General features: G+C 39.4%; 2 protein-coding genes across 5 annotated transcripts in view; one reads left to right on the top strand and one right to left on the bottom strand.

The window, feature by feature from the left end:
- clocka (clock circadian regulator a) overlaps positions 1-9,407 on the top strand; it is a 142,654-nt gene extending 133,247 nt beyond the window's left edge. For all 4 annotated transcript variants that reach the window (XM_043690694.2, XM_087988202.1, XM_043690703.2 and 1 more), the window contains 3 exons: positions 469-665; positions 1,950-2,184; positions 7,246-9,407. In XM_043690694.2, the coding sequence (XP_043546629.1) occupies positions 469-665; positions 1,950-2,184; positions 7,246-7,392 (579 nt within the window). In that variant the 3' untranslated portion in view covers positions 7,393-9,407. The remainder of the gene's footprint in view (positions 1-468; positions 666-1,949; positions 2,185-7,245) is intronic.
- Positions 9,408-15,419: 6,012 nt separating this feature from the next.
- The window catches only part of tmem165 (transmembrane protein 165), a 30,688-nt gene continuing 20,432 nt past the window's right edge, over positions 15,420-25,675 (bottom strand). The window contains exons 3-6 of the mRNA XM_043690738.2: positions 25,287-25,462; positions 19,784-19,966; positions 18,705-18,810; positions 15,420-18,417 (exon numbers count right to left, since the gene is read on the bottom strand). Of these exons, the coding sequence (XP_043546673.1) occupies positions 18,341-18,417; positions 18,705-18,810; positions 19,784-19,966; positions 25,287-25,462 (542 nt within the window). The 3' untranslated portion in view covers positions 15,420-18,340. The remainder of the gene's footprint in view (positions 18,418-18,704; positions 18,811-19,783; positions 19,967-25,286; positions 25,463-25,675) is intronic.

Here is a 25,675-nt window from a genome sequence, read left to right as displayed (position 1 = left end):
CGTACCCTTCAATGTTCAGGTCCCAATCTGTATCATCCTATAGGGTAAAAACAATGACTGCAGATGCTGGAAACCAGATTCTGGATTAGTGGTGCTGGAAGAGCACAGCAGTGTATCATCCTATAGCCTTGTCTGTGTAATGGCTATCAGATCACTTGCATTTATTTCTGTTTACAGTATTAGTTCATCTATTTTGTTTTGACTGCTTCATGCATTACGATACAGAGGTTTTAGTTTTGAACTTTTTTTTTAATTGCTAGTCTTATCCGTTGATTTAATCTTAGATTTGTATTCTCTATTTCTGTCATTTTCAGTTTATCATTTCTCATTTTACTTTCTCACTCGCCTTGTCTCTACTGTGGTTCACTCTACATTTTTCTAAATTTGATCCCTTACCCCCAGCATTACTTAACCTAACCTTTTTATTTCAAATGTTTAAAAAAAATTAAGAATGTTTTCCTTTTACAGGTTCAGCAGACTTTGCAAACTAACCACAGGCAACAGACTTTAATTTCCAGACAGGATATTCTTACAACCTCCCAATATAACACGATGATAAATTCCCAACCCACAACAGCCAATGTTGGGCAGCTTACTCCTACTTTATTCCAAAATTCTAACCAAAGCTGCGCAGTTACCCCTCTTGCTCATGACAGGTTTCTCCGGTAAGTGTCTGGTTGTATATGAAGTGTTTGTGCATAAAATCTGTCTCTCAGACCCCAGCCCTTCCAAAGGTATAGATTGTCTGGAAACTAGATTAAAAATGAATTAGAAATTTTACAAAGAATCTTTAAAAGCATTTATTGTTTTAAAATAAAGATTAATACAATTTAGTGTCATTGAAACATAATTTGAGGTATTAGACTTTTTAAAAAAATGTAATTTAAATGACATCTTATTTACATCTGTAGTCGTCAATATTCCTGCTGTCATATCGGCACACAGGATCTTTCTGCTCATGATACATGGTAGTAAAGACGTATTATATATGTGGGTAAATAGAATTTCTCTTAAAAATGTTAAAGCTTAATTTTCATTGTTTATAAATAATGTATACTGGATATAATCTTTTTCTCAGTTAAGACGTGAGAAAATAGTTTTAAAGTCCGATGACTATTTTAAAGGATAAAATATTTGTAAAGATATATATTACCTTTGATCTGATTGTGCAGCAGGTATATCTGGGAAGATCCAGGATTAATCCTCTTATTTAATATGAAATTAACTCAATTTGAATGAATGCAAGAATTGTTAGTGCACTACATCTTGAGTTATCAATCGGGGAGAAACATCACCTATGTTCCCAGCCTTGATCACTATTGAGACACTTCATAATGCATGTGTGAATGGATTTAACTGTGAAACCCACTACAGTTACATAAGCAACTGGCATTCCCTGTCTCATATGATAGTGACTTGGAAAAAATAATTCAAGGAATGTGGACATCATTGCTGGGCCAGCATTTATTGCCAATCCCTAACTGCATTTGAACTGAATAGTTTATTAGGCAGTTAAGCATCAATCAATTGCTCTGGGTCTGGTGTAACATGTAGGCCACACAAAATTATAATGGCAGATTTCTTCCCTAAAAGATGTTAGTAAACCAAATGGTTATTTGCGACAATTGACAAAGGTTACATGGTTGCCATTAGACTAGCTTTTAATTCTAGACTTTTTTAAAACAGAGTTTGAATTTCATCATCTATCGTGGTGGAATTTGAAATCTTACATCCGGAATATTCAACTGGAGGCCCTGAATTACTAGTCCAGTGACAGTACCCGACGCTATCACCTCCCCCAGATTATATCCATATTCAAATCATACCTAAGGATGCAGCAAAGCAGGGGAAATGAAATAATATTTTAAAAAGTCATTTTATCATGTTCATCTTTAAGTTTTGAAAACATACAGTGAAAGTTGAATACCTTTTTTTATTCCTAACACTAGATTTCAAAAAGGCCAGCAACTTGTGACAAAGCTGGTAACTGCTCCCATGGGGTGCAGCACAGTTATGGTTCCGACAACTATGTTTATGGGTCAAGTGGTGACAACCCATCCCACTTTCACCACTCAGCAGCAACATGTTCAGACTTCACCATTAACACAAAGTCAGCATGAAGAAACTACCACAGTTCCACCACAGTCTCAAAAACCTACCCAGCAGCTACTGCAGTGTCCACAGGTATGATGACTTGATGAAGATTAAGTTTAGAATTTGAATCAAATACCACTTCTGTCCACTAATTTAGCACATTTGAAACTATGATATAAAATGTTGCCAGAAAATCATCAATAGAAATCATGATTACCACAATACTTTTGATACAATCTTCATGCTATAGAGACTTGAGTCATACAGCTTTGAAACAGACCCTTATGGTCCAACCAGTCTACATCGATTATGTTCCCGATCTAAATTAGTCCGACCTACTGCCCTTGGCCCATATCCCTCCAAACCTTTCCTATTCACAAACTTATCCAAATGTCTTTTAAACGCTGTAACTGTACCTGCATCTCTACTTTCTCGGGCAGTTTGTTCCACACATGAATCACTCTCTGCAAACAGAAATTGATCCCTTGTCCTTTTTAAATCTTTCTCCTCTCACCTTAAAAATATACTCCCTAGTTTTGAACTCCCCTGACCTAAGGAAAAGACCCTTGACATTCACCTTATTTATACCTTTCATGATTTTATAAATCTAAATAAGGTCACCCCTCAAACTTCTATGCTGCAGTGGAAAAGGTCCCACTCATACTGTCAATTCCAAGCAATATTCTGGTAAATCTTTTCTGAACCCTCTCTAATTTAATAGTCATGATTTGGAGATGCCGGTGTTGGACTGGGCTGTACAAAGTTAAAAATCTCAATACCAGGTTATAGTCCCAACATGTTTAATTGGAAGCACACTAGCTTTCGGAGCGTCGCTCCTTCATCAGGTGGTAGTGGAGGGCTCAATCCTAACACACAGAATTTATAGCAAAAATTTACATTGATGTAACTGAAATTATACATTGAAAAATTGATTGTCTGTTAAGCCTTTCATCTGTTAGAATACCATGACAGTTTCACTTCTTTCATGTGTAAATCACAAAACCTTTTTATTAAAAATGTTGCACTCTCGGGTTAGCTGATAACAATGGTGATAGCTAGACAATATATTGAAGGTGTTAGCCCCCTGTGTTCTCTGTCTATGCCATGATGTTTCGATTGATTCTAATCTAAAAAGTGAGATAACGGAGTTTTACATAAATTCATGCAATTTTTGAGCAAAGTACAATGTAACCCTGCAAGTACAAATTCACCCCACAAAATATATGTGTGCATGTGGGTCTTTGTCTGTCTTGGTTGGGGGTTGTGAGTGTGAGAATGTGTGTGTGTGTAGTGAGTGCAGAGTGTCTGTGTCTGTAAGGGTGTGTGTGGGTATCTGTGTATATGTGTGTCCGTGTGTATGTGTGTGTATAGGAGTGCCTGTGTATGTGTCGGAGATCTGTGTGTGTAGTGCAATGGTGGTCACCTGTAATGTGACATGAACCCAAGGTCCCAACCCCCTCACAGACTTAAGACACTCTGCACTCACTACACACACACACATACTCATACTCACAACCCCCAACCCAGATTGACACATACACAGACAGACAAAGACCCACATGCACACACATGGGGTGACTTTGTACTTGCAGGGTTACATTGTACTTTGTTCAAAAACTGCATGAATTCATGTAAAACTCCGTTATCTCACTTTTTAGATTAGAATCAATCTAAACATGATGGCATAGACAGAGAACACATATTGTCTAGCTATCACCATTGTTAACAGCTAATCTGAGAATGCAACTTTTTTTAAAAAAAGGTTTTGTTATTAACACACGAAAGAAGTGAAACAGTCATGGTATTCTAACAGATGAAAGGCTTAACAGACAATCAATTTTTCAATGTATAATTTCAGTTATATAACACTGTAAATTTTTGCTATAAATTCTGTGTGTTAGGATTGAGCCCTCCACTACCACCTGATGAAGGAGCGATGCTCCGAAAGCTAGCGTGCTTTCAATTAAAACTGTTGGATTATAACCTGGTATAGTGTGATTTTTGACTTAGTTTAATAGTCATAGAGATGTACAGCATGGAAACATGATCCAATCCATCCATGCCGACCAGGTATCCCAACCCAATCTAATCCGACCTGCCAGCACCACCTGGCCGATATCCCTCCAAACCCTTCCTATTCATATACCCATCCAAATGCCTTTTAAATGTTGCAATTGTACCAGCCTCCACCACTTCCTCTTGCAGCTCATTCCATACAGTACAACCCTTAGGTCTCTTTTATATCTTTCCCCTCTCACCCTAAACTTATGCTGTCTAGTTCTGGACTCCCCCACCCCAGGGAAACGACTTTGTCTATTTATCCTATGCATACCCCTCATAATTTTGTAAACCTCTATAAGGTCACCCCTCAACCTCTGACGCTCCAGGGAAAACAGCCCTAGCTTGTTCAGCCTCTCCTTATTACTGAAATCCTCCAACCCTGGCAACATCCTTGTAAATCTTTTCAGAACCCTTTCAAGTTTCACAACATCTTTCCGATAGGAAGGAGACCAGAATTGCACGCAGTATTCCAACTGTGACCTAACCAATGTCCTGTACAGCCGCAACATGACCTCCCAACTCCTGTACTCAATACTCAGACCAATAAAGCATTCCAAACGCAGCCTTCACAATCCTATCTACCTGCGACTCCACTTTCAAGGATCTATGAACCTTCACTCCAAGGTCTCTTTGTTCAGCAACACTCTCTAGGACCTTACTATTAAGTGTATAAGTCCTGCTAAGATTTGCTTTTCCGAAATGCAGCACCTCGCATTTACCTGAATTAAACTCCATCTGCCACTTCTCAGCCCATTGGCCCATCTGATCAAGATCCTGTTGTAATCCGAGGTAACCCTCTTCGCTGTCCACTACACCTCCAATTTTGGTGTCATCTGCAAACTTACTAACTATACCTCTTATGCTCGCATCCAAATAATTTATATAAATGACGAAATGTAAAGGACCCAGCACCAATCCTTGTGGCACCCCACTGGTCACAGGCCTCCAGTCTGAAAAACAACCCTCCTCCTCCACCACCCTCTGTCTTCTACCTTTGAGCCAGTTCTGTATCCAAATGGCTAGTTCTCCTTCTATGCCATGAGATCTGATCTTGCTAACCAGTCTCCCTTGCGGAACCTTGTCGAATGCCTTACTGAAGTCCATGTAGATCACATCTACCGCTCTGCCCTCATCAATCCTCTTTGTTACTTCTTAAAAAAACTCAATCAAGTTTGTGAGACATGATCTCCCATGCACAAAGCCATGTTGACTATCCCCAATTACTCCTTGCCTTTCCAAATACATGTACATCCTTCCCTCAGGATTCCCTCCAACAATAGTGTTCTTCCTAAAACAGGATGACCAGAACTGTTCACAGTATTCCAGAAGAAGCCTCACCAAATGCCCTGTGCAACCCCAACATGACTTCCCAACCCCTATACAAAGGCTTGAGCAATGAAGGCAAGCGTGCAAGACATCTTCTTAACCACTCCACTGTCTACCTGTGATGCAAATTTCAAAGAATTATGTACCTGAACCTATAGGTCTGTCTGTTTTAAAGTACCACCCAGGGCCCTACCATTAATTGCGTAAGTCCCATCCTTGTTTCTATTACCAAAATGTCAGCCCATTGACCCAATCGATCAAGATCCCTTAGTAATCTTAGATAACCTTTTTTCACTGCCCACTATACCACCTATTTTAGTGTCATTTGCAAACTTACAAACCATGCCTCCTAAATTCTCATTTAAATAATTTATTTAAATGACAAAGTGGTCCCATTACCGATCCCTGGAGAACACCGCTGGTCACAGGCCTCCAGTCTGAAAAACAACCCAGCACCATAACTCTGTCTCTTACCATAAAACCAATTCTGAGTCCATTTAGCAAGCTCACCCTGAATTCCATGTTATCTAACTTTACTAATTAATCTATCATGTGAAACCTTGTCAAAGGCTTTACTAAAATTCAAGTAGAAATTGTCTACTGCTTTGGTTACTTACTCAAAAAAGTCAATCAAATCAATCCTTGCTTCTCCAAATGCATGTAAATCCTATCTGTCAGAATCACCTCCAACATCTTACCCACCACTGATGTCAAATTTAAAGGTCTTCTTACAGCCTTTCTTAATAAAAGGCACATTAGTGGCCCTCCGGTACTTCACTCATTTTAAAGCATGCACACAAGGAATTGTTGTCAAACATAATAATTTAATTAGTTCTGCATTTTTACTGATGTTCCAGCACTTTAAACGATGTGTTGCTTTTTGAGAAAAAGGTTTAAAGGAGATGATCGTTTAGGGCTTTATGAATATTTTTAATATAATTCTTTCTTCATTTAATTTTAAATACATTTTATTTATTTACATTACTTCCTGTTTTGTAAGATTATTTCCAATGTAGTTCCTCCAATTCAGTTGAGTTTCTGCTGAGTGCTCCTGTTAATACCAATCATAGGACTTGTCAGTGACCATCTCTATAGGATTAATACTCTGCCACTGGCGTTGTGAAAACCTGAAGGGTAACTTTAGTCCTGGCAAGGTTCATTCATCAGATGTTGGGGCCACTGGCTAGATCAGAATCTATTGCCTAGCCCTAACTGCCCAGAGAGTGGTCAACAGACAATCACACTGATGTAGTCTGGACTTGCATGTTGATGAGACTAACATGCCATTCCTAAAAGGTCATAAGTGTACCTGATGGGCTATTCCAACATTTGTCATTCACCATTTTTTAAAATTGAATTCTAATTTTCACCATGGTGGATTTCAAACCTATGTTTCCAGAACATGAGCTTGTGCTTCTGGATTACTCGTCCAGTGATTATACCACTGTACCACAAATGATCTGAAAGGTATAAGATTTTCCTAATTGATTTTTAAAACTCACCTAAATATAGTTATGGGACTTTCTGAATATTAGATGGTATTTTCCCACTTCCTTCCTCTACAACAGGTACATCTCTATGAATCAGAGTCAAAAATAATTTAGTCAATGAGTCAGTTTGTTTGCAATCATAATTTGTTGTGTTAATTGTCAACCGGCCCTTATTTTCTGCTTCAACAGATTGCTATTGAAATTCTGCATGTTTCTAGTACATAAAATGCTTTGTTTTAACTGTAAAATTATGTTTGTTTTTCTTTTAATTTAGACCTCTAGATTGCTTCACAGTAATCAGTCTACCCAGTTTATTCTATCAGCTACTTTCCCTCTACAACAGAACACTATCACTCATCAGCAGCTGTCTCAGCACAGGACTCGCAGCTTATCGGATCCTTCTAAAGCACAGTCACAGTAACCTGTAATCATTTTTAAAAAGCAACAGGAGACATTGACTGTAACAGGATTTATATAAAATCAGCCTTCCAACGTTAATTCATTATTAAAAGAATGTGGTGCTTTGAAGTCAGCTGCTAACTTTGAATACACCAGCTTTCTTTCAAAGTTGAAAAAGCACATAAAGTGCTTACAGAGCTTCACTATTATCACAAGTTAATGCAGCAGAAAAAAGATGTACTGTACAGGTTTTTGATTTAAAGGATCATTATGAACTTCTTAATACTTGATTTGTGGTCAGCAGTTCTATCTGCTATAATCTGTGAAACTGCACTGCCCACTATTTACAGTACAAACATTTGTCAATTTCAGTAAAATGGAAGCACTAATGTATTGACAATTGTGTTTGTAAACATAAGCTGCTTCTTTGAATTGTATAGAAAATGATATTTATTGGGCTGCTATCTCTACAGTATTTCATTTTTTTTTCAACCATTCTAATGAGAATTGAAGGGATAGTTTAATGTGTTAGATATTTTGTGTTCTTTATTGTACAAATTCTGTTAAATATTGTGTAAATAACCAGGAAATGTTGAGAGAATTTTTATGTTGCATGAAAGTGTAATCTATTTGTAAGGTTTCAACATTTTAACTTTTATTGTGTAAAGGGGCAAAGATTAGTTTGCCTTTTACTCTATCATTCACTCAAGTACAGTACATCTACATGTTGACTTTTTCAGGTGCTAACGTGTCAGTTTATTTACTATTGCCTAATGGGATAAAATGGGCACGAATTGTGTTATACTTAATCAAATTATTCAAAAGGCTGCTTTTCTGTTTTATGAATACAGCACACCTGAAGATTCTTGTTCTCTTCTCATTCATCTTAATTCACAACTGAATTGGTCAAGACTACTGCAATATATTATTGTTTCATTTTATGTTAAACTGTACAACATAATGGTTTATTTACAGAAATTGTGTATATTTCACGTGCAGTATTCTTATAAGATCTTGCACGGGTTTGTATTACTTAAGACATTTGTTTAAATGTTGACGTCGATTCAATATTAATTTAATTTTTCATTATTTCCTAAACTAGACTTTTAACCAAAATATATAAAATCAGTAACAAGAAAATCTTTGGCCCTTCTATATTTCTAAAATATAATGTAATCTAACAGGGAGGAAATATTCAGTATGATATTGTCAAGGAATTTTGTAAAAATTCTGAACATTAGACCTTGCAAATTCCAGATTGACACCATAATGTGCCATTAACTGTGACTTTCTCAGATGAAAATTTTAAGCTGTGTGTTCATAAGACATAGAATGCAGCAGCTATAATAAAAAGTTCCAAGGAACTTTAGAAATGCTATTTTCCTTAACCAAAGATTCGCTATTAGCCACTGAATTCCACATTATAAATGCTAAGTGGTTAGCACTGCTGCCCAACAGTATCAGGAACCCAGATTTGATTTGAGCCTTGGTTAATTGTCTATGTGGATTTTTGCTAGGTGTTCAAGTTTCTTCCTACAGAACAGAGATGTGCAGGTAAGGTGGTTGTGGCATGCTCTTCATTGGATTGCTGAGACCCAATCAGCCAAATGGCCTTTTTCCACCCTGTAGGAATTCTATGATTCTAAATGTTAAATTACAATTTTGTAAAGGTAATACTGGCATTTTGATTTGAAAGAAATAATCAGTGATTTAATGACTTTTAGTCCTAATCTTAATTCAAAATAAATTTATACTGTTTTTGAACAGTCTTTCAAATGGTCAAATTAGAAATTAAGATTAAATACAACTTGGAGGAAGAGTACTAACAGACACAATCTAGACAGTGTCGAGGCAAAAATGCTGTGCTTTAAGATATAAATATTAACATTGATTCAAGTGCTTAATTTGATTGGCAGGGCCAAAAATACATTCTTAGATCATATAAATGAGAGAGTGATAAATTTAATAGTATTAAAATTTAAAATGATAATTATAAATAAAACAAAATCTTTGTGGTACACTGCTGTGAAAACTAAATGAGTTTTTTTATTGTCTACATCTTGCAGACTCCAAAATTGGTGACATTAACACAGCACATTTTATAAACTCTGCCTGAATGATACCCATAATCATGCTTCCCAAACCAAGCAACTAAGAAATTGAGGAGGAAATTGGTTTTGTCGAGTGCAGAGTGCCACAGTTTTCACTTTTTGATAACACCTGAGAGTTTAGGAACAGGCTAAACTATAGAAATACCAAGTATGTGTTGGACTGCAGCCTGGTGAAGTTTCAAATTATTTGTTCAGCTGGAACAATCCTAAAGGCAAAGTATTGATTGCACAGGTAACTGAAACAGACTGGAATGTATTCACTTTGGATCTTATAATTTGCTGGCCAGTTAAACTCATTAATCGTTCTGGTGCTAAAATATTATGTTGCCTTGCTCATCTCTCTGATGTCGGAGTTTGCCATGGAGGATCAATCTTCTGTTTCCTGCTCTGTAATCTTGTGTCCTTAACAACACAGGTTATTCAGCTTATTGTGCCTACACCGGCCTTCCTAATCAGCAATTCCCCTGCCTTGTTCCTGTAACCGTGAACATTCTTTCATTTCAGGTAATAGAAAAAAAATTAGACTAAATGCCTGAATTGAACCTTCTTTTGCCACACATTCGTGCACTGTATTTCAGACCTTAATATCGTGTGAGGTCTTTCTTGACACTCATTCCATCCACAACTGGGAACAATTTCTCTATCTGCTTAGATCGGTCATGATTTTGAATACCTTTATCAAGTGTTCTGTTTTCTGTTCTCCACAGTTAGGAAGAACTTGCCTTGGGATTGCTTCCAGACCCTATTAAATCTAATGCAACAAGTAAACCATGGGCGAAGCACTGAGGGTGGCAAAGTTCACTGTTTACTACCAAGAGTCACTCAGTAACACTACTACTAACCAAGCTGGTCAAGTCCTAAAGAACACAGCTGGCTTTGCAGGTTAGAGAGTTACATTCTTGACCTCATCCTAACGTCTGCCTACTGTAGATGCAGCTGAATATGGCACCGTTTTGAGTGACTACAACACAGTCCTGTGGAGATTCAGCCCTACCTTCACATTGAGGCCACACTTGTCATATCACGTGTCACTCATACTGTGCTAAATGTCACAGACTTCACATATAGCTAGCAACACAAAACTGGGCAATTGTGGAGACATCAGTACTACAACCAACAGATCAGATCAAAGTTCTGCCCTATCAAGTTATGAATTGTGGTGTGCAGTTAAATATCCTCAATGATGGGGAGCTGAGCACTTTTAAGAGTGAAGCAGAAACAAATATCACTTCCTCTACTCACCAATGCTCCATAACGGCAGTGTATGCTTATCCACCAATAGATGCACTGCAGAAATTCACCATGGCTACTTACACAGCATCTTCCAAACACACAAACACTTTACCTAGAAGGACAAGAGGAGCAAATACATCGAAACATCATCACATGCAAGTTCCCCTCCAACACACTCACCATCCTGACTTGGGAATCTCTTACCATTACTCCAGTGTCACTAGGTCAAAATCCTGAAACTTTCTCCCTATCATCATAGGTCTACCTACCCAAATACACTGCAATAGTTCATGGAGACAGCTCATCACCAACTTCTCAAGGCCTATTATAGATGGACAATAAATGCTGGCCCAACCAGTAAAGCCCAAATCCATGAATCACTAAAAGCTAGCATGCCACCGCAGAAAGCATATTAATCCCTTGATGATGTAATTATGATTAGAAATTTAGGATTCTGCATCTGTATTCTCTAGAATTTTGAAGACTTGGGTGACCTTATTGAAATTTCTATGGTGTGACAGGCTGGATGTAAATAGAATTGTTCACCTGGATATTGACCCTATGTCCCTTTTTCTAATTTCAGATTTATGCAGATTAAAAGCAGGAATTTCAGAGGTTAGGGTGTCTTTGAAATTGTGGCTATGATGGTCATCCTCTTTTTGCATGGATCAGCAAAGGAAATAACTACCTTGTTCCAAGTAGCCACCAGGGTCGGTACAGTGTCCAACACACTGCAAAAAGGTTAACAAGGTTCTGCACTCTGCAAGGTTATGTTTTATCTCTGCCACCTCATACACACAATCTGTAACTGTACACCTCCCACCAAGGCTAATGGTCTACCAAGCTCACCATTCAATGCAGCATCTTTACTTAAAGGTTCTCTAAACTTTCACATCTACTAAGCACTCTGCACTTCCTACTCTCTCAGAATGCCTCTATTTTGCTACACACTCACCATCAATAGTCCTGCCAGATGGCAAACAGGCATGGAGATGGCAAGAGGTAGATTATTATAGAAACCCTAGCCCCTCACCTGCTGTTATAAACACAGTACTTGCATGCTAGTCCAGTTTAGTTTTTGGTCAACAGAAACATCCAGGAAATTGATAATTGGAATTCAGCAATGTTAATGCCACTGAACATCAAGGAACTAGAGTTAGATTCTGTCAGGTCATTGACACTTGTCAGCCCAAGCCTGAATGTGGTCCAGGTTTGTTCACGTACAATACAATTTGCTTTAGTCCCTGAGGAGAAGCAATTGGTGTTGAATATTACAGAATCATCAACATCCCCATGTATGACCATATGTCATTGAAACAGCATCTGAAGATGGTTAGCCTTAGGATACCACTGAGGAATTCTTAAGAGTAATGACCTTGAACTGACAGGATGTAACCAACAATGTCTTTTTGCGCTTAGTATGGCTCCAACTAGCAGACAGTTTCTCACTCCCTTCACCCCATCAACTCCAATCTCACTCATGCTCCTTGATGCTACATTGTCAAATGTAGCCTTAATGTCAGGGACAGTTACTCATCTCACTTCTAGTTCAACTCAAAGTCTGGAATGGTGTGACTCAGTCACAAAATAATAATTACTACATTGATATTTAACTTATCAAGATGGCAGCCCTGACACGATAGGTAGAATTCAGGCTTATTGGAGCCCGTCTGCTCCAGGCTAGCTTTTCTTTACATATTTTTCTTTGTTGCTTTTTTCTTTCTTCATCTTGGAGGCAGGAGTGGTCAGATCAATGTGAGCAGGCCTGGAGTCTAGATTCTTGATGCTTGATGGTGGAGGTTCCAGTGGAGATGCCTGGTGACAGTAGGCCCAGAACCGAGCTGCTGTCTGACACAGATTTGAGAGTTGGGGGCATCAGTATTGCTGTTGCTGGAACAGAACTCCTTAAGGACTGGGACAGTTACAATAACCTTGAGAAGCCATGGAGTCATACTTGAGACCTAGTTTGAACAAATGATGATCTCTTATTTAAGTAATTTATTTTTATAGCTCAATGATGCTGGATTGTGGAAACAAAACACTTTTCACTATCTTCTAGATATATGTAACAATAAATCCGTTCATACTTGTGCTTTTTTACTATCAAGCTGTTCAAGTGAAGGCAAGGGTGTAATTGATATGTGGAGCTTGTTCAAGGAGCAACTATTGAGTGTCCTTGATAAGTATGTGCCCGTCAGGCAGGGAGGAAAGGGTCGTGTGAGGGAGCCTTGGTTTAATAAGGAATTGGAATCCCTTGTTAAATGGAAGAGGGCGGCCTATGTAAAGATGAGGCGTGAAGGTTCAATTGGGGCGATTGAGAGTTATAAGGTAGCCAGGAAGGACCTGAAGAGAGAGCTAAGAGCAGCAAGGAGGGGACATGAAAGGTCCTTAGTTGGTAGGATTAGGGAAAACCCTAAGGCTTTCTATAGGTATGTCAGGAATAAAAGAATGACTAGGGTAGGAATAGGTCCAGTCAAGGATAGTAGTGGGAAGTTGCGTGTGGAGGCTGAAGAGATTGGGGAGACACTGAATGAATACTTTTCGTCAGTATTCAATCAGGAACAGGACATTGTTGTCAATGTGAGTACTGAGTCACAATTAAGTAGAATGGATGGCTTTGAGGTATGTAGAGAAGAGGTGTTGGAAATTCTGGAAAGGGTGAAAATAGATACGTCCCCTGGGCCTGATGGCATTTATCCTAGGATTCTCTGGGAAGCAAGGGAAGAGATTGCAGAGCCATTGGCCTTGATTTTTATGTCCTCGTTGTCTACAGGAGTAGTGCCAGAAGATTGGAGGCTAGCAAATGTGGTTCCCTTGTTCAAGAAGGGGAGTAGGGATAACCCTAGTAACTATAGGCCGGTGAGTCTCACTTCTGTTGTGGGCAAAGTCTTAGAGAGAATTGTAAGGAATAGGATTTATGAACATCTGGATAGGAATAATGTGATCAAGGATAGTCAGCATGGTTTTGTGAAGGGCAGGTCGTGCCTCACAAACCTTATTGAATTCTTTGAGAAGGTGACTAAGGAGGTGGACGAGGGGAAAGCAGTAGATGTGGTGTATATGGATTTTGGTAAGGCGTTTGATAAGGTTCCCCATGGTAGACTACTGCAAAAAATACGGAGGTATGGCATTGAGGGTGAGTTGGAGGTTTGGATTAGGAGTTGGCTGGCTGGAAGAAGACAGAGGGTAGTAGTTGATGGCAAATGTTCATCTTGGAGTGCCGTCACTAGCGGTGTTCCGCAAGGATCTGTTTTGGGACCATTGCTGTTTGTCATTTTTATAAATGACCTGGAGGAGGGGTTAGAAGGTTGGGTGAGTAAGTTTGCGGATGATACGAAAGTCGGAGGAGTTGTAGACAGTGAGGAAGGATGTGGCAGGTTACAGCGGGATATAGATAAGCTGCAGAACTGGGCAGAAAGGTGGCAAATAGAGTTCAATGTAGCTAAGTGTGAGGTGATTCACTTTGGTAAGTGTAATAAAAAGATGGGGTACTGGGCTAACGGTCGGTTACTTGGTAGTGTGGATGAGCAGAGGGATCTTGGTGTCCATGTACACAAATCTTTGAAAGTTGCCACCCAGGTAAATAGTGCGGTGAAGAAGGCATATGGCGTACTGGCTTTTATTGGTAGAGGAATTGAGTTCCGGAGTACTGAGGTCATGTTGCAGTTGTATAAGACTCTGGTGCGGCCACATCTGGAGTATTGTGTGCAGTTTTGGTCGCCATACTATAGGAAGGATGTGGAGGCACTGGAACGGGTGCAGAGGAGGTTTACCAGGATATTGCCTGGTATGGTAGAAAGATCGTATGAGGAAAGGCTGAGGCACTTGGGGTTGTTTTCATTGGAGAAAAGAAGGTTTAGGAGTGACTTGATAGAGGTGTATAAGATGATTAGGGGTTTAGATAGGGTCGACAGTGAGAATCTTTTTCCACGTATGGAGTCAGCTATTACAAGGGGGCATAGCTTTAAATTAAGGGGGAGTAGGTATAGGACAGATGTTAGGGGTAGGTTCTTTACTCAGCGAGTCGTGAGTTCATGGAATGCCCTGCCAGTAGCAGTGGTGGACTCTCCCTCATTATGGGCATTTAAGCGGGCATTGGATAGGCATATGGAGGATAGTGGGCTAGTGTAGGTTAGGTGGGCTTGGATTGGCGCAACATCAAGGGCCGAAGGGCCTGTACTGCGCTGTATTCTTCTATGTTCTATGAACACTTAGATGGGAGACCAAAAAGATTAAATGCAGAATATCTTTCCCCATAGTTACATCTCATCATTTAACCATAGAATGGTGTTGATTAGATTAATTACAGTGTGGAAACAGGTCCTTTGGCCCAACAAGTTCACACTGACCCTCCGAAGAGCAACCCACCCAGACCCATTCCCTTACATTTACCCCTTCACCTAACACTACGGTCAATTTAGCATAGCCAATTCACCTAACCTGCACATTTTTTTTGGACTGTGGGAGGAAACTGGAGCACCCGGAGGAAACCCACGCAGACATGGGGAGAATGTGCAAACGGGAATCGAACCTGGGTCTCTGGCGCAGTAAGGCAGCAGTGCTAACCACTGTGCCACCATGCTACATCAGATTTAGCTCTTTTGAGGTACTGAAAATTTAAAAAAAGAGATTTTGCTGCATTGTGTCAAATGCACCACAATTTATGGCTTTATTACTAGTGATGTATAAAAAAAAGAAAAAGCTCTATGATGTAAAACTTTTTTATTTCCTTACGAATTGCACAAGATGTGAGCCCACTATGAACTGTACCTCCCAGATTTAATTCATGGTGCTAAAAATAAAAGTAAATCTGCACCCAAATTGCATATACATTGTTTCAAAACACAACGATTGGGGAAGGGTGAAAGATTTGGGGGCGAGGCAAGAGGAGGAGCGAGAATAACTGCTGAAACAATATGCAATGACTTTTAGAAATAAAAAAGTGACCTTGAGGATTTTCCTTTTATACTTCAAATAAAAGTACAGCCACTGATAATAGCAATATGTACAAATCTAATCTGTACAATCAAGTCTTGGTTTCTTATAATTTTGTATTTTACCAAGAAAATGTTCTGCACAATTTTGCAAAGCTGTGTTCACAAAAACATTTCAGCATACAGATTGTATAAACTAATCCAACAGTGCAATGAAGTATTTACTTTCACTTCTGTGAACCAACTAATTTGTATAACTTAGCAGAATGTTGGGAGTTCAAAAGTTAAGACGTTTAGGACCATAGTTGAAACTAAAGAAAGCACTGCATCTAAATTTACAAGTATGTTTGCACCACCAGAATTTAAATCAATAGTAAACATGATTATATCATTTTCGTCAGATGCATAATTTTTGTATGAGATTTTGCTTGCAAGTCATTTTAGGAAGACTCTGCTAGGACTTGGACAGAGTCTGTTAATGGTAGAACACATCAAGGCCTGAGGAGGACCCCCAAGTGACAAAACTAAATGTTCAAATTTCATTTATTGCAAAAGCTCAGAATTACTCTGTATGGATAAAGATAAATTAGATGAGAACCTGTTTGTGCCAAGCACTGCTTGTCAAAAACGCTATTTGACATTCACTGCATTAACTCCACAAAACAGAACTGGAAATTCAAGTTCCAGTATTTATCAAACATTATTCAGTTGCTGCAGAGTTAAGTACCTTAGTGGATGTTTTAAAAAGTAAAGTTGTTCAAAATGACTCTACAATGTGTAAAGTTATTGATCTCAGCACTGAATCGAATTCTAAAAATGTAGGGCCACCACTAGAACATAAAACACAACAGGATACATAATTAAATCATTAGAGTTTTGATTATTGTTGTAACACTAGCACTTATCCTCTGACATGTATTCCTTGAAACTGTAATGTATTAAGATGCTGGTGTTAAAATTTTCCCTTTCCAATTTCCATAGTACCAATTCCCTCATGGACCACAGCATGAGCTGCCAAATAAGGATTTCTTCTCTCTGGGTTTGCATTTTTTCTGTGGGCCAGTGGTACAAAAAACAGCATTTGTACAAATAGTCCTTTCATATAATATAGCCAATGAACTTTACATCAGTCCAAAGTAAACACTGTTCCACATTACCAATCCCTGTGCATTAAGGCACAGTTCTTATGCAAAACTGAAAATGTTCACATTATAGAAATATTTATTTCCAGTATAAAACTCTGTTTTCGTTGAAATATTTCCACATGCAAGTGCATATCTAGGAAGTTAAATCCAAGAGAAAAGTAATCCTAGCTTTCAGTTCCAATCTTAATCATTTCAAAATGTCTTGCCAGTAAAGAGCATATTGCATTGAGACTGGTTACACTATTTACATTTGTGAAACAGTTAAAGTCCTTAATGCAAAATTAAAAATAAACTCAAAAGATAGCAAGAGGAGTATAAAATGGAGACTGACCCAGGATATGCATTTTTAAAAGTATGCTGTACATTTTGATGTTAAACTGCATGCCTGACACTAGCATTCATGTAATTGTGTCTTGTAAACTAAAGATAATGTAATAGTACTTTCTTTTTACACAACTGCAATGCTATCAAGTTTTTACTTAAAATCAGGTAATAACTATGGAGTAATTATGCAATTTATATTCATTAATTATACATCCTCATTTTCAAGCCATCTCTGCTTTCAAATAGATTGGAAGATGATAGGAATTTGCTATTTGGCAGAATTTGATAAATTAATCTCAGAACAATGCTATGCAATAACAAAAACAGAGCAGAGAAATTCAGAAGGTCTGGCAGCATATGTTAAAGGAAAAGCAGAGTTCACGTTTGGAATCCAGTGACTCTTCGTTGTTCGACGTTCTGAAGAAGGGTCACAGCACTTAAAGTATTAACTGTTTTTCTCTCAACTGAGGTTGCCAGACCTGCAGCTCAGCATTGACAACAGAAGAGCATTAATTTGCATAATCATCACAAGTGCAATTTAAATGATTACTAATAACAATCTTCTCACAAACCTAGTTACCTGAATTCTAAAACAATTCTAATAATTACAAGTTAATGTCACCAAGGCATTAAAATGCCCTTTTAAACCTGACCCAACAGTATTTACTTATTGGCAAGGCATCAGCAGTTATACAAGATTCCTTAAAAAAATAACATTTGCAATCGAGAATACAATGATCCCTACAATTAATGTAATGGAGGCCCATTTTTTTTGGAGAGAATCAGCATCACAGAATGTTTTTAACTACTTTCTTTTATGTGAAGAAAAATGGACAAATTGAGACAAAGGGAGTCCTCCAAACAGAGTAGTTGAGATTTTTTTTGAAAAAAGATTGTACCGCAATATGGTTTACTTCACTGCAGAAAACCACTGTAAAGAAAGGATTTCTTTAGTGTCAGAGTGTCCAAAGCTCCGACATTTTAAAAATCATTTATATATTTTATCTGGTGAGGCACCAACATATTGAAATAATTATACAGAAACTGAAACATACAGAGTGAGGTCATTTGGGTTGAATAATTCAAGACTTGCCTTCAGAATCTAAAAGACGTAAACTATACAAGAGGCACAGGTCCTCTGCAGTTACACTGTACATTGATAAATATCAGAATTCATGTCTGGAAATGGATGATACTGGTCAGCACTCCTGAAAAACTTCTTGTTAGAACCCGCTGTCTGGACTGATGAACAAGGCAGACAGTGCAAATGCCAGGAAAACTATTCCACCAATGATGGTCACTAAAAAGAGAATTAAACCAAATGTTATGTTTATGTCATGAATAAATCTAGATTTCCTCTGCATTATACAATCTACATACAAGACTTACAAATTAATTTTCATTTACCACATGAAAATTAGGACAAGCCCCTCACAAGCTATTACCATCTATCACACAACCTTCACTTGATCAAAATCTAGATCATTTCTAAACTTTAGTAGCTCCAAAACAAGAGCACACGTCATGAACCTTCATTAACAGATAAAATTGCTAAATAGATTCTAAGAAACCAGTTTTGATTCTCACCTGTTCTAACTGAGATTTTCTGGGCAACCATTCTCCCTCCAATAACTGCCAATCCAGTACAAAGGCAGTGCCCTAATGTTCCACCCACAGCAACGCCAAAAGGATCCTAGAGGAAAACAGTGCACCATAAGATCAAAGAATTACAGGACCCTTTACAATGCAGGAATTTGCTGTTAGGTTCTTTGAGGATGATGAGCAGCCACCAACCCTAAGCCCATCTTCCTGCACCTGGTCTATAGCCCTGCAGGTTATAGCTCATCAAGTATCACTTATTAGAATGCCAATATACAAATTCTCTGAATTCTCATGTTAGTCTGCTAAATTAACATAGTAAGCATTTCTGGTTGAACCTGCTCACTTATTCTACAGCTGTTATAAAAACATTCAAAAGCAAAGAAAGATAATATCTACAATGCCTCCTCTAGTCTAAGTTAAAATAGATTTTGTTTTGCTTTGGACCAGGATGTGGGAAACTTCAAGCATGTTTTGTGAAAATATTCAATTGTAGCTATTTTCTTGGTTTTGCCACATTTCAGCAAATTTGGAGTCAAAAGGGATTCCTTTTCAAAACTTGCTTTATTACAAAAAACTTTACAAACCACAATCAATACCACCAAGACAGACACGATCAATAGAAAATGGCAACATCACGGTCCCAACTCTCACGATCCATGAAGATATAATCACTTGCTACCTCCTGTAACTCCTGACCTAACACTGTGGAAGTGCCCATAAAGACAGGACCAGTGCAAGCTCGTGGCTCACCAGCACATTGTCAATGTCAATTAGAAATGGACGTCAAATGCTGATCATGGCAGCAACACCCAGAACCCATGAATAAATAAAACACAGCATACAAATACACAATTTCATGTTAAAACTAAAATCTAAAAACTATAAACTTTAAGACAGCCTCAAACTTGTACTCAGAAGGGTCAGAAAAGTGGTGTTATACTGTAGTCATCCTTCACCCTTTAAAAGTAAAAATACCACCAACCCATTCTCCATGTCCCAAAAGAAAAATACACAACCTAGAAAAATGAACCTTTCAGGCTCAAATGAAAAGCTGAAAAACTCACCTCCCTAGCAGCTAATACAATAGTAGTTAGTTGTGATCGATCTCCCCATTCTGCCAAAAACGTGAGGGTAAACGCCTGAATGAAAATTGGAGAAATACAAGGCATTCGCCTCTTTTGTGACAGGTGTGTTGATGATCCCGATTCAATATCCTGTGGACCGTTTGCAGTTTTTGATCGCTGAAACTAAAATATAGAGAATAGGTTTTAAAAACAATTTGATATAGGAATACTTTCAATGTCTCTCACTGCATCAGAAAATAAGTGGACCAAATAAATCTCAAAATAGGAGGTATCAACCAGGTCCAAAATATCACAACTTCTTGGGCTGCTTCTGATGAATTAAAGCAGACATTAGTTAACCTGTTCTGAAAAGTCATTGACCCAAAATATTAATGCTGCTTTCTCTCAACAGATGCTGCCAGATCTGCTGAGTTTTGCCAGGAATTTCTGTTTTTGTTAGTTAATCTTTGCTATTTCAATTATTGTGCTCATTATTAAACAAATACAGCAGGAGAAAAAGAAATTCTGGTGTCACATGCAATTTCTTCTCACACTATGTTTAGATTTTGTGTATTTGGGACATCTCAGAGAATAGTTGAGTAGAAACAGCAAAGGGAATATTTCCAGCCAGATTTCCCTCACCAAATGCCTGCTTTATTCTAGCAGCATAAAGCCATGTGAATGAGATGTGAAGATGGTCAACATTGTTTCCCAGTAGGAAATGTGTTGCTGGAAAAGCGCAGCAGGTCAGACAGCATCCAGGGAACAGGAGAATCGACGTTTCGGGCATAAGCCCTTCTTCAGGAATGGGGAAAGTTTGTCCAGCAGGCTAAGATAAAAGGTAGGGAGGAGGGACTTGGGGGAGGGGCGTCGGAAATGTGATAGGTGGAAAGAGGTCAAGGTGAGGGTGATAGGTCAGACTGGGGTGGGGGCGGAGAGGTCGGGAAGAAGATCTCAGGTTAGGAAGGCGGTGCTGAATTTGATGGATTTGACTGAGACAGGGTGGGGGGAGGGGAAATGAGGAAACTGGTGAAATCCGAGTTCATCCCTTGTGGTTGGAGGGTTCCTAGCCGGGAGATGAGGCGTTCTTCCTCCAACTGTCGTTTTGTTGTGGTCTGACGATGGAGGAGTCCAAAGACCTGCATATCCTTGGTGGAGTGGGAGGGGGAATTGAAATGTTGAGCTACAGGGTGGTTGGGTTGGTTGGTCCGGGTGTCCCAGATATCCGCCACAGATTCACCTGCACCTCCACACATATCATCTATTGCATCCTCTGCACCCGATGTGGCCTCCTCTATATTGGGGAGGCAGGCCGGCTACTTGCGGAGCGTTTCAGAGAACACCTCTGGGACACCCGGACCAACCAACCCAACCACCCTGTAGCTCAACATTTCAATTCCCCCTCCCACTCCACCAAGGATATGCAGGTCTTTGGACTCCTCCATCGTCAGACCACAACAAAACGACGGTTGGAGGAAGAACGCCTCACCTTCCGGCTAAGAACCCTCCAACCACAAGGGATGAACTCGGATTTCACCAGTTTCCTCATTTCCCCTCCCCCCACCCTGTCTCAGTCAAATCCATCAAATTCAGCACCGCCTTCCTAACCTGAGATCTTCTTCCCAACCTCTCCGCCCCCACCCCAGTCTGACCTATCACCCTCACCTTGACCTCTTTCCACCTATCACATTTCCGACGCCCCTCCCCCAAGTCCCTCCTCCCTACCTTTTATCTTAGCCTGCTGGACAAACTTTCCCCATTCCTGAAGAAGGGCTTATGCCCGAAACGTCGATTCTCCTGTTCCCTGGATGCTGTCTGACCTGCTGCGCTTTTCCAGCAACACATTTCCAGTTCTGATCTCCAGCATCTGCAGACCTCACTTTCTCCTCATTGTTTCCCAGTAGTCTGGGTTAGTCACTGATGGCCATGATCTCTCGAGGCTGGCTCTTTTTTTGGGGATGTGTTGGTGGAGGCATGGGAAGAAGCAAACAGAATCAACAGGCTCTGTTTGACAAGAGAAGGGTCCAGAGAAAAGATCAAATCCTGCACCTTCTCGGGCTGCAAAAGCTACCTCAGGAGTTCCGGAGTCATACCATGCAACACTTGACATAACCGAATGCCCATCACAATACAACTATTGTCATTGAAGATGGAGGTCTGCTTATTGACTATTAAACAATTACATTTTATAATCAGCTGGATGGTAACATTCAGGAGTAATAACTTTAGCATTTCACTTAAAAGAAAGCTCTCTGTTGCATGACTGAATGCTCTGTTACTGCTGACCAGGCCCTGGAGTTCTAAAATTCCTCCCCGACCCTTTTTTTCTTCCTTCAATTCACTCCTGAAAACTTACTCCTGAAGCCAAGTATTCTAGTTTTTCATCTTCCCCAACTGTTAATCTGGCTTGGTGTCAAATGTTGCCTTATAATCGCTTCTAGAAAGAGCCTGTAATATTTTGATTTCAAAGACCCTGCAGCTTACCAGAACTTTAACAGTCAGAGGCAGAGGTGAGTATAGTGGCCATTAATAGACAGGTGGTCAGGAAGCTGAAAGGTCTGACTAAATCACCCTGACTGGACAGACTACACCCCATAGCTCCGAAGTAGATAGCTGAGGAGATTGTGGAGACATTGGCATATTTCAGAAATCATGGGAGTCAGGGACAGAGTTGTAGAAGATAGGAAGCTATAGGCCAGTTCGCCTGAACTCAGTTGCTCATAAGATTTTAAGAGTCCATTATTAAGGATGAGATTGCAGAGAATTTGGAAGTGCATGGTAAAACAGGTGAGAGTCGGCACAGTTTCATCAAAGGGAGGTCATTTTAGAATTCTTCGAAGAGGTTAACAAGCACAATTGACAAAGGAGAGACAGAGGACGTGATCTATTTGGATTTCCAAAATGCCTTTGACAAGGTGCTGCACAGGAGGCTGCTAAATAAGATAACAGCGCATGGTATTAAGGGCAAGGTACTGGCACAGATAAGAGGACTGGCTGACTGGCAGAGAGTGGGATTAAGGGGTTATTGTCAAGATGGCAGCCAGTGGAGTTCTACAGGGGTCAGTGTTCACATTATACATTAACGATCTGCATGAAGGAACTGAAATTTGCTAACTTTACAGATGACACCGAGATACGTGGAGGGACAGGCAGTGTTGAAGCAGAAGGACTTGGATGGAATAGGGGAGTGGACAAAGAATTGGCAGATGGAATGCAATGTGGGAAAGAGTGAGGGTACGCACTTTGGTAGGAAGAATAGATGCATAGACTATTTTCTTAACAGGGAAAGACTTTGGAATCTGAAGCACAAAAGGACTGCAGAGTCCGAGTTCAATATTCTCTTAAGGTTGACATACAGGTTGACTAGGCAGTTACGAAGGCAAGTGCAATGCTAGCATTCATTTCAAGAGAGATAGAACACAAGAGCAGAAATGTACTGCTGAGGCTGTACAAGGATCACATTTGAAATATTGTGAGCAGTTTTGGCCTCCATATCCAAGGAAAGATGTGCAGCATTGGAGGGGGTCCAGAGGAGGTTTACAAGAATGATCCTGGGAGTGAGCGGCTTTTCATGAGGAACGGTTGAGAACTCTGGGTCTGTACTCTATGGAATTTAGAAGGATGAAGGAGGAAGCTGATTGAAATTTACAGAATATCAAGAAACCTTAATTAAATGGACATGGAGATGATGTTTCCACTAGTAGGAGAGATTAGGATCCAGGGTCACAGCCTCAGTGACATGATGACCCTTTAGAATTGTGATAAGGAAGAGTTCCTTCAGCCAGAAGGTAATGAATCTATGAAATTCATTGTCACAGAGGGGTGTGGAGACCAAGTCATTAAGGGCATTTAAAACAGTGTTAGGTAGGTTCTACACTGAAGGTGATCAATGGTTACAGGGAGAGGCAGGAGAGTTGAGTTGAGAAACACATCATCCATGATCAGATGGCAGAGCAAATTCAATGGGCTGCTCCTATATCTTATGAGGTATACAAGCATAAATTCTTAAATTTTTAAATTTAATAACCACCCCAATCCTTATTACCATGTCCTCTAACATGTGTAAATGTCTTTTCCTGATTTGCTCATGCATCACAACCATATTTGTCACTATTGTTTTTTCAGATATTCAAACAAAACAATCCCCATCTGGTTCTGCAACCACTGATTTGGAAACATTGGTATAATTGCAAGCCTTGAATAAGAATCTCAATCTATTCTCAGTTTGTGATGCAGACAACCTGCTCGAAGTGTTCCCATTAAAAAACACCCTCCCATTTAAAATGGGAAGTCCTTTCTGCAATGGAGCAGAGGATCCATTATGTAGTCATGTTAGCCAATTCAGTCCAAGCAGTCAGATCTAATAATGCTTAAAATAAGAAATTTCTGGATATGGAAAACTATCAAATGCTGATACCTTATAAGAAATTTGTTCTTCGTACCTGCTGTGCCAACTCAGCAAGATGACTTTCTACCTCAAGTCCGCTTTGCTATCCAATTTCCATATCCCTACAGCCACTGAGAAATCAAAAATCTAGCAAACTCAGCCTTGAATATTTTCAACAGTATAGTATCCCCAATCCTGTAGTATAGAGAATTCCAAAGATTCACAATTCTGAGTGCACAAATTTCTCTTCATCACAGTCCTAAACAATCAATCAGTCTGTTATCCTAAGACTGTATCTTCACATTCTACAAAACCAGGGGAAACAATTAGTTTCAGTATTCACCCTGTCAAGTCCCTTCAGAAGTTTGTACGTTTCAAAACCCCTCCATTTTCTAAATTCCAGAGGGTATAGGCCCATTTCTTCTAAACAAAACAGAACTCTTTCATAACAGGAACCAAACCAGTGACCTTTCACTGTGCCAATTAAATATATCCTTAAGTAGAAGGGGTGGCATGGTGGCTCAGTGGTTAGCACTGCTGCCTCACAGCGCCAGGGACTCGGGTTCAATTCCTGCCTTGGGTAACTGCCTGTGTGAAGTTTGCACATTCTCCCAGCATCTGTGTGGGTTTCCTCCGGGTGCTCCGGTTTCCTCCCACAGTCCAAAGATGTGCAGATTAGGTGAACTGTCCATGCTATATTGCCCATAGTGTTAGGTGCATTAGTTAGAGGAATGGGTCTGGGTGGGTTGCTCTTCGGAGGGTCGGTGTGGACTTGTTGGGCCAAAGGTACGGAATCTAATCTAATCTAATTCTAATAATAATCATCTGTAGATAATTATAAAAACCATTGGTACTTTTCTCAGCAGGTCAGGCCAGATCTGTAGAGAACAAAACATAGTTAATACCTTTTACCATAACTAACTGTTTCTCTTTCCACAAATGCTGCTTGACCTGCTAAGCATTTCTGATTCTGTTAATATTTCAGATTTTCAGCACCTTCAGTGCTTTTGCAATACCTTTCAAACTCTGGCCAAGGAAACCTGTTAAGAACCAAATCAAAGTTACAATCGAATGGTTTGAAAATGCATATTGCTGTTTATCAATAATCATACATACAGCTTCATCCTTTTTTTTTATTTCTGCCTGTACTTCTTCCAGTTCCTCCTGACCTTCATCAGGACTCATCTTCAAGCCTTCCCAAAGCATCCGGAAACCAAATATTGCAAAAAGTGCCGTTGATACATAATATGTATACTTCCGGGGAATTATTGTAGTCGCATAGCCAAACAGAACTGAAAAATAGAATAAAACATAAGACCACGGTGCTATTTCAAATTAGTGTCATCTTATTTCTACTGTCCACTCCCTCCAGTCAACATGAAGATTATGGAGTCACATCTGAAGATAGACCAATTAAAATTTCAAAATTAACAACTCTAAAGAGCTACTTCAGAAACATAACTTTAAACAATAAGACATAGCAGAAGTAGGCCACTCTGCTCATC

This window comes from Chiloscyllium plagiosum, unplaced genomic scaffold (assembly GCF_037043375.1).
Source record: "Chiloscyllium plagiosum isolate Xiang-an unplaced genomic scaffold, Cpla_swu_hap1 HiC_scaffold_1, whole genome shotgun sequence".
In the NCBI taxonomy this organism is placed as follows: domain Eukaryota; kingdom Metazoa; phylum Chordata; class Chondrichthyes; order Orectolobiformes; family Hemiscylliidae; genus Chiloscyllium; species Chiloscyllium plagiosum.
The sequence above is the reverse complement of the archived record's forward strand: the minus strand, read 5'-3'. Positions and strand labels throughout refer to the sequence as shown.